Here is a 9,540-nt window from a genome sequence, read left to right as displayed (position 1 = left end):
TGGTTGTCATTTGTGAAAACTTATAGGACATTTTGCCTGAACTCTATGAGCACAGAGCTACAGCAGATGTCCAGAGAACTCACACCTACAGTACTACTAACGTAGGAGTTCTAGCAGGCCTGAGGTGATGACTACCAGCAAAGTCCTTGCCATCAAGCAAGAAGACTCAGGCTTGGTTACCATTATTCATGGGGGCTTTGTTGTTGTTGTTGTTGTTACTGGGTGTGGTGGCATGCACTTATAATCCTAGTGCTAGAGAGCCGGTGACAGGACCCTTGGAATTCTCTGACCCGCTAGCCTAGTATGTTTGTTGAGCTCAAGACCAGTGAGAGACTATGTCTCAAAAGCAAGGTGGATGATTAACCTTTGACCTCCACATACACAGGTACCTGGGCGCATCCATGTATCTGCATACACATGAGATCATACCAGACACACACACACACACACACAGAGAGAGAGAGAGAGAGAGAGAGAGAGAGAATGAGAGAGAGAGAGAGAGAGAGAGAGAGAGAATGAGAGAGAGAGAATGAGAGAGAGAGAGAGAGAGAGAGCAAGCAAAAAAAATAGCACCAGCTAAAATTTATTGAGTACTGGCTCTATACCAGGCCTGGCACTGGGCACCTTCATCACTAGGCAATGCATCCTATTCTACACCTTGGTTGCACAGGTGGGAAGCTGAGGGCAGGTGTTACGTGGCTTGCCTGCAGTATGCACTGGTCAATGACTGCACTGGGTCAGTAGGTCCGCTTGGACTGTTAGTGATGGCATGGCTTATCTGATGGGTGTGTCCCAAACAGCCATTGTTTGTTCTCTTCACACTTGTATTTCACCCAGGCTGGGGTTTCTTGGGGATCCCCAAAGCCGGAAACTGTATGTACTAGTGGTTGACTCTGGGGCTTCTTGGGGTAAGGGCACCACAGAGTGCTGTTCACCACACAGGGAGCTGAGGGATTCCAGGAAGAGCTTTCTGAAGGAGGAAGACACGGCATTGTAGAGGACTGGGGTCACTGCCGAGCTGACATAGAAGAGCGTGTTGGTCACCATGTAGAAATAGTGATAGAAGTCATAGAGCTCACTGGAAGGCAAACCCAGAGGTCCAGTTAGAGGCTGTCCCCTCTTACATGGCCCTCAAGTCCCCATCCGAAGTGCCAGGTGAGCAAGGAAGTTCTTTCTGTTGACAGGGCTCAATGGAAATAGTATACATTTCTATTGCTTTCCTTCCCTGATGCATTCCATCCAGCCTCTGTGACTTCCTGGCTATGATGACTGATCATCTATAAAGCAGACAACAGCCCCAATAACAGAGGTTACCTGCCTAGGGCAGTGAGATGCTGGGAGCCCTGTGCTATGGTTGAGGAGGTATGACTTCACTAAGAAGGGAAGATTTTCCCCAGCCATCCTCCTCCACGTGGCAGGTTCTTTGCAGTGTTAGGGGCTTGCTTCTGTACGCACATGTGTGCGAGAAGTGCTGCTTGCTCCTGAAGATGAGGTACCTGTGGACACAGCTAAGTCATTTCGGGATCTCTACTCTGTTGGGTGTTTGGCTTATAGTTGTGATCACAGGAATAGTGATTTCCAAAAGACTCTCGTGTAGCTCAGGCTAGCCTTCAATGTTTCATGTAGTCAAGGCTAACCTTGACCTTCTGGTACTCCTGCATGCACTTCACGAGTGCTGGGACTACAGATGTGCATCACCATATGTGATGCTGTGGATCAAATTCAGTGCTTGGTTCATATTAGGCAAAGACTCTGTCAATTGAGCTATATTTGCAGCCCATAAACTTTCTTTTCTTTAACTGTAATAAAAGAGGGTCTATTGATCGCCATGTGGCCTTTATCAGCTCATCGACCTATGTTGAGTCTTTAATAACATGGCTGTCCCCACCCTGTCTGGGCTGCAGACTTTGGTCTGTTCTGGTGTCAAGATGCTCATAGTCCTGACTTCTCTCTACAAGGCTTGTCATAACCATGGCCTTACCATGTCAGGAAGATATTTAGAGAATGCCCTGATCCTGCCAGGCATGACACATGCTGTTATCCCAGTTCTTGGAAGACTGAGGCAGAAGGACTGCCATGCTTGGCCACAAAGAAAGTAGTAGGCCAGGTAAGGCTCTATAGCAAGACTTTGCCTCAAAACAAACAAGAAAGCCCACAAACCCTTGTCTTCCACCTTCAGCTGGAAGATTTTGAAAGTACAGCCTGAGCAGGACCAGATAGACTACAGGCCAAAGATTCAGAAAACTCCAGCTGAAGCTCCATTGTCTGGCTCCAGCCCAACCCAAAAGTCTCTTCTCAGTGGCCAGAGAGCCATGGCACACTTACTTAGTCCATCCATCATCGGGGATGTAGCAATACATGAGCCTGCGGGCATGGTACGGCAGCCAGCAGATGACATACACAGCAACGATGGCTCCTGAAGGAGAGTGGGAGAGAGAGAGAGAGAGAGAGAGAGAGGGCATAGCAGACAGAAAGCAAACATGTTCTCAGTTACATCATTGTTGAGGGAAAAGCATGCCCAAGGTGACAACAGCAATTCCTGTGGCATCTTCCTGGAGCCAAAGGATGGGAAGAGAATTTTAAAGTTATTGAATACGAACCTTCCATGTCCTTGGACACAACAGGCTTCCAAAATCTTCCACTGGCTACTGGAATGTACTCTCAACTTAGGACTAGATATTCCTACCTGGATGATTGCATATGCAGCATTATATAAATGCCTTCTGTGCATTCATTGCAAAGGCTCTGCCTCAGCTCTTCCTTTTCCTTCTGCGTGCATGGTAGTTCCATCATCAGACCTCAAGCTACAGTCTTCTTAGCTTTCTCTCCTTCCACATCTTGTCTTTTAATGGGTTCTTCCTCAGGGACTGTCCACTCTGTTTCTACCTTGTCCTCACGGCTGCTACCTTATGAAGCTTCTGTCTCCTTCCCTCTGGACTCTGACAGCCTTCTCTCTCCTACATGAGCAACCACCCACATATTACCCTTTGTGATCCCTGCAGCAGTAGCATTGACTGGTATTCTGGTAGAAATTCAAATTCATCAACCCACTCAAGGCCTCTTGGGTTGGAATCTCATGGCTGGGCCCTGCACTCTGGCTCTTACAATGTCCTGGATCACTGCCTCAGACCTTGAAGTTTAGGAGTATGATTTGGCCCATATGCTAAAGAGCTATGAAGACAACAGATCTTCCAGACATTGGTTCTTGGACCGTTCTGCTCAGCGACTACAAAGTGAAGCCTGACACCTTCCTGGGCTGATTATGTGTGACTCATCACATCCAGTGCACTCAGCACTTACATCTTTTCCCACAAGATGGGGATGTTGCAAAGAACACAGATCTGCCTCATTGGATCCTCCCAGACTTCAGCTGGTGCCCAGATTTCAACTAGGGCAGATGGGCACTTGGAGAGACCTGTTTTCCTGTTCCTTTAAAAAGTGTTTCTTACAAGGCCAGATTGTTCTGGATCCTTACAAAGGCAGGCAAGCAAACAGATGAATGCTGTGAGCAAGAGAGGGGAGTGGTAGAGGAAAATGGGATATGGGGACCCAGCCAGTCTGAGAATCCACAATAGGCAGACTGCAGTCCTTCTCTAGAACTACTTTTGGCTTTCCCACACAGCCCAACTTTCTGAAACAGAGCCAAGACCCTCCTGTGTGGGTATGCCACTCCCTGTGTGGATCTGTAATTTCATGCATAAAATTCCAGTTCTTTCTTTTAACTATCCCATTGTGCTTTTGAGGTACAGGAAGAAGGAGGCCTAGAGAGGGGCAGTAGCTTGCCAAGGTCATCTAGTCAGGAACTGATGGACACAATCCCTGGTACCTGGGCTCCTCTCCCTCAGGGTATTGTGGTAGAGGACTTAACTGAGAACCTGGGCGCTGTGCTGGAGGCTGCGGATTTGGCTGGCATCCTTGTGTCTCACCAGGCTGGCTTGGACCCCCAGGGAGAGGGTCTTTCTCCATGTGATGAAGCCCAGGAGGCCTTCCTCACTCAGGAGCTCCAGGCGGCTGGGGATGGAGTTGACTTGGGCAGAAGCTGATGGTACCTGGGAGTAGAGGGCCATCAGGTGGTTGACAGTGATCCCATTCAGGAAAGCAGTGAGTGCCAAGGGCAGAACGAAGGAGACCAGCACGTTCACCTATAAAGGTAATGCCGAGTGTTATGGGGGCAGCCACCAAAGGCCTGTGGCTCTGGACATCAGGTTTGCTCTGTGCTAAGAATCTGCATCAACAGAAGTAGGGGATCAACGTCCTGGAAGGCAAAGCTAAGGAAAGTCTCAGAACTACAATGCTACATTGCAAGCCCAAGGTCACAGAGAAGTCATACTTCCCTATGTACAGGAATCAAATTCTTTCCAAGGAAACAGACACATCACTGAGTGCTCAGTCTCCTCAGCCCACTTTCTTCTCAGCTCTGGAAACAGGACCCTGAGTGCCCCAGCTTTTCAGCCTTTATATTCAAATGGCTCCCGCTCGATAGATACCTTCATTTAAAAACAACAGTCTGTGGGCTGGAGAGAAGGTCCAGTGGTTAAGAGCACTTACTGCTCTTGGAAAACACCAGAGTTCTGTCCCCAACATCCACCCTGGGGAGCTCACAGCAGCCTGTAATTCTGGCCCTAGGGAATCTGATGTCCTCTTTCGGCCTCTTCAGGCACCTGCACTCATGTGGACATACCCATATACCCAGACATATACACATGATTAAAATTTAAATGCATCTTTTTTAAAAAATCACAGTCCATTATCACACCCTCACATGTTGGGAATCAGGCCAGGAGGTTGCAATAAGTGTTAGCTCTGGGAAATGCCTCTCAGTCTACCCAGCAAGGGGAACAACAGCATCCAGAGCCATGTGGCAAAAGGGAGTCCATGCCAGAGCTGGGTCACTATGAGTCCCCAGTGAAGTGGGGCCGCCTGGACATACCCAGGGCAAAGACAGCAGAGGGAGTGGCTTGTGGGAACTTTCTCTCTACTCATTCTTTTAATGATTTTCCTAGAGGCCACATGGGTAGCGCCTGCAGGTTGTACATCTTATTCATATGCTTATGGAAAGACTACATGAGGACAGGATGCAGAGAGGGGAAAGGGGAAAGGCTGCATGGGGTCATGGGATAATGCCCTCAGGTGGCCCAGGTTAGGTGCTCCAGTGGGAAGGAAAACTAGAGATCAGGTCTCTAGAGCATAAGTGGGGAAGAAGAGAAGAGGACACAGAGTGAGGATCTGCTGTGCCGTATCCCTGACACCTTCATGAGGTCACATTTAATTATTTTCATGACATCTATGCCTTCTTTTTGACATCCATGCAAATCTGGGCATGTGAATGACACACACCAACAGACAAGCACTCCATTCTGCCCCAGCAGGGACAGAGAACAGAAATAGGGCCTCCTGGGAGCCAGCAAACTGATAATTCTGACTCAGGGTCCCTGTTCTACTCACCATCCCTGTCCTGAATCCTTTTCTTAACTTGAAGTTTCTTCCAACAGAGTCCCGACTAGAACCCTTCAGTTTCCTTGGACTCCCTCCCTTCCTCCCAGATAATGGCTGAACACTCTTTCTAGAGATGGGCATGATGTTTCAAATGCCAAACTCCTTTTAAAGCAAATCCATTACCAGCAAACCATTGTTAGGCATTTGGTCCCCTTGTCCCCATTCAAGGAGAACTAGAACCAGATAGGGATAAGGCAGCCCCGTAGGACATGGTTAAACATGGGCACAATTGGCTCTTTCCATGGTTTCTCTTGATTCCTCTTGGGTGAAAAGGGAGGTGGTAGTTGAAGGACAGATGAATAGGTCCTATACTCCTCCCTTCCTGTCCACCAGACCCGGCTGATACACATAGGATGGTGCAGAGAAAGAGAGGGAGCTTTATGCCAGGCACTGCAGCCTTGTACTGTGGCAAGATAATAATAGGGTAGAGAGAAAGAGGTATCAAGATTAATATAAAAGAAACCAATGGCAGAGAAAGGCTGGGGACCCTCACCAACAGCTACACATAAGAGACAAAGCAATAGAAAAAGCCCATGGATTATAAATGTGGGAGAAGGCAGGTGCTGTGTAAATGACACATAAAAGGTCACCACCTACTCTACTCCTGGCCAGTGCCCTTGAGCTTCTAACAGCTCCCTCCTCTTCTGCTCTGCATCCACTTCAGTTGTGCAAGTGTTTTTCTTCCTGACAAACCCTTCTGTTCTACAACCATATGTGTGCCCCTAGTCTAATCCATTGTTCTGGCACACACAGACTTGAAAATCTCAAACAATAGCTGCAAGACTCCAGTCCACACTTGGCCAGGAATTCAGTGCAGAAGATATGATGGTCCAGTCATCTATGCAGCCCCTAATCCCACACATGTCCTGATGCACCAGCCAGATGCCTTTCTGCACTTTCACATGTTTACCCTTCCAGATCCTCTGTGTGCTTACGGGTAGTGAAGGGATGCTGCTTGCACCCTGCCTTGGTCCTTTGAATTTCTGGGAAGGACCCTGGAGGAATTGCTTTAGTTTCTTTCACTACCCCAGTGTGTGTGTGTGTGTGTGTGTGTATGTATGTATGTGTGTGTGTATGTGTGTGTTAAACGCTAACTGTAGGACATAGGTTTCCCCTTCTACTGTGCCCCACTCCCCACTCCCTTACCTGGATGAAGACTTGGAGGGTGGCGTGACTTACTAGCACCGTGCACACACGTGAGGCAGGCTCAGGCTCCCCGTCGGCCCTCTCCATTTCGTGCTTCTGTCCCATGATAACCGCCATGGGCAGGGCAAGGCCCAGAGAGGCGACCCAGACCAGTGACAGCAGGCGGCGGGTGCGGCGCGGGGTGAGCAGGCGGCGGGCTCGCAGCGGCTGGCACACGGCCAGGCAGCGCTCTGCGCTCAGGCTGGCCACGCTCAGCACCGTGGCGTAGGCGCACAGCTCGCGCACGAAGTAATAGCCACGACAGCCGAGATCGCCGAAGACCCAGGGGTAGTGGGACCACACGAAGTTGTAGAGCTCCATGGGCACGCTGATCAGCAGTAGCAGCAGGGCTGACAGTGCCAGGCTGAGCACGTGGTAACGCAGGCGCCCGGGGCGACCCGCCCGCGCCTTCAGCACCACGTGCACGGACAGCGCATTGCCGGCCGTGCCAAGCGCGAAGATGAGCGAATAGAGCGCGGTGAACAGCACCTTGGCCCAGAGGCGAGTGTCCACGCCCAGCCGCGCCTCCAGGCTCAGCCCTGCGCTGGGGCTGGGCCTCGGGGGCCACAGGCTGCTGGTCTCCATCTCTGTCTCGTGGTGGCCTGATCTCCCTCCCTCTCACTGCCCAGAGCCTGGGCTAGCTGCCCAGGGAGCCAGCACCACCTCCTTTCTGGGAACCTCCAAAACTGGGAGGACACGCCTCTGGAGGGAGTTCCAGAATCAGTCTTCAATCTTTCTGCCATTCGGCTCATCCAGAAAAGCACGTGTTGGTGAAAAAAGGTGGGGGAGGACATCCTTTGAGGTTCACCTGGATGGCATTGCTGGTAAGCCATGTGACCCGTGGGTAGGTTTTTAAAAGCCCTCTGTCCCCATCCCATTGCTTTTCAACTTTAAAATACTACCCATGCTGCAGAATTTTTCTAGGGATCAAATGAGTTAATTGGCAGGCAGATGCTCAAGCTACAGTATAGGCAGACAGACACAGAATTTGAACTTTGCAACATCCCTCACCCCCGTCTGTTTGTTGTTATTTCTATGAGCAATCTGAGAAAGAGACGGCTCAGAGAAGGCTTTGCCAGGCTCCAGCAACTTTGCTCTCATTAACCTGGCTGCCTCTGTGTGATGGTTTGTATGTGCTTGGCCCAGGGAGTGGCACTATTAGAAGGCGTGGCCTTAGCCAGGCATGGTGGCACACACCTTTAATCCCAGTACTTGGGAGGCAGAGGCAGGCGAATTTCTGAGTTCGATGCCAGTCTGGTCTACAGAGTGAGTTCCAGGACATCCAACCCTGTCTCAGAAAAACAAAAAACAACAAAAGGCGTGGCCTTGTTGGAGTAGGTGTGTCACTGTGCGTGTGGGCTATAAGACCCTCATCCTAGGTGCCTGGAGGTGTCTTCTCATAGCAGCCTTCAGATGAAGATGTAGAACTCTCAGTTCTGCCTGTACCATGCCTGCCTGGATGCTGCCATGCTCCTGCCTTGATAATAATGGACTAAACCTCTGAACCTGTAAGCCAGCCCCAATTAAAAGTTGTCTTTTATAAGAGTTGCCTTGGTCATGGTGTGTGTTCACAGCAGTACAACCCTAACTATGACACTCTGTTGCAGTGTGGCAAGTGCACGCAAGAAGGTGGCCAGTGCACGCACCCTCCTGGTATCACACTGTCCCAGGATGTCACCCTCAGAGCAGAGGGACGAGTGTGTGTTAAATCTGTTAAACTGTGCGTATTTGTGAGCTCATGAAGAAATGAGAACTCTGGAGCTGGAAGACTTTTTAGATACCCATCTTCCTGTCCAGAAGAGGTCTAGTGTCTACTGGGGACAGAATTAGATTGACACCCATACCTCCGGATTCTGTTTTTCCAACCCCACAGGTTGTATGGCCCAGTGACAATCAGTTTCATCTTCTTCCAGATCCATATCCACAATGAAACTGAGATTTATTCTCCTTCTATACGGGAAGGCTTCTGAGGTGGGGAATGGACAGGGAACAACACACACTCCATGCCTTTATCTCCAAACCAGAGTTGGAGAGATGAACATGCAGGCAGATACAGAGAAGCACAGTGTTGTGGAGCAGAAACCAAAGCCTCTCTTCCCTGAAGATGCTCTTGTCAGGTTTGTCTGAGCATCACTGAAAGTAGCTAATACAATGAGCTTGCTCTGCTCAAACATAAGCACATCTTGAAGGGCTATATTTACTGTAAATGCCTTTATTAAACAAAACATTGGCTTTACCTCCCGAAGCTGCCAACTAACCATACTACAGGGACTCTTCTACCAACCCAGAGCAAATACTGTGGCTATGTAACTATAGCCCATGAAATATTTCTGGATTTGCCTTATGAAAGCCATTCCCTCCTGTCCCCTGTGGGACCCATTACAATGTTGGACACTGGCTGATTCATGCATCGCTATTTGCTCAAATATACCTTAAGCAGTGTAACTGTGTATCAGTTAGCTGGTTTACAATGGCAAAAGTGAACTAAATCTGCACCTCATCCTGAGAGACTGCTGTGCGTGTTATGATTTGAGACACAAATAACAGACCCTCCCTGGCACATTCAGAGCGTGTAATAAAGGAACTGGATGAGAGAACTCTGTTGAAGTTGCCCCCATTGTGGCCTGTGAACTGCCCAACTCTTCACCTGGAAATTCCTGTCTAAGCCCAAGAAAGTTTGTGGAGAGTTATGTGTAAAAAGAGCATGTGGCTCTCAGAACGACCCCAGCAATGTCAGCCCCACACACTAAGCTTTCCCCTCAAAAGTTAGAAGAAGAAATCATTCTGTGATGGTGGAGAAGTCTTGGCCTTGGCAGGGGACAAGCATGAGAAGGGTGAAATCATGGCAGAAAATGCTCT

At 49.3% G+C, this 9,540-nt stretch overlaps 1 protein-coding gene across 3 annotated transcripts; it reads right to left on the bottom strand.

The window, feature by feature from the left end:
• Positions 1-581: 581 nt before the first annotated feature.
• Ntsr2 (neurotensin receptor 2) lies at positions 582-7,486 on the bottom strand. 3 transcript variants are annotated; one of them, XM_021179744.3, is made up of 4 exons: positions 6,643-7,486; positions 3,869-4,142; positions 2,326-2,416; positions 582-1,078 (listed from the first exon to the last, which is right to left on the bottom strand). In XM_021179744.3, the coding sequence occupies exons 1-4, from the start codon at positions 7,264-7,266 to the stop codon at positions 817-819; spliced, it is 1,251 nt and encodes a 416-aa protein (XP_021035403.1). In that variant the 5' UTR covers positions 7,267-7,486; the 3' UTR covers positions 582-816. The 3 variants fall into 3 exon arrangements, with proteins under 3 accessions (XP_021035403.1, XP_085686334.1, XP_029340213.1); XM_085830208.1 differs by having other exon boundaries at positions 951-1,078; positions 3,876-4,142; XM_029484353.2 differs by having other exon boundaries at positions 951-1,078; positions 4,050-4,142.
• Positions 7,487-9,540: the final 2,054 nt, after the last annotated feature.

Source organism: Mus caroli, unplaced genomic scaffold, assembly GCF_978045245.1.
Source record: "Mus caroli unplaced genomic scaffold, Mus_caroli_1 scaffold_14, whole genome shotgun sequence".
NCBI classification, from domain to species: domain Eukaryota; kingdom Metazoa; phylum Chordata; class Mammalia; order Rodentia; family Muridae; genus Mus; species Mus caroli.
Note: the sequence above shows the minus strand (reverse complement) of the source record. Positions and strands in the feature narration are given on the sequence as shown.

Excerpts from the sequence above, each read along its gene's own strand:
- Ntsr2 (XM_021179744.3), bottom strand. The coding sequence starts at position 7,266 with ATGGAGACCAGCAGCCTGTGGCCCCCGAGGCCCAGCCCCAGCGCAGGG. Across the intron at positions 2,417-3,868 it reads GCACAGCGCCCAGGTTCTCA|GAGCCATCGTTGCTGTGTAT; the intron begins GTTAAGTCCTCT and ends ACTCTCCTTCAG. Across the intron at positions 1,079-2,325 it reads CCCGATGATGGATGGACTAA|TGAGCTCTATGACTTCTATC; the intron begins GTAAGTGTGCCA and ends TTTGCCTTCCAG.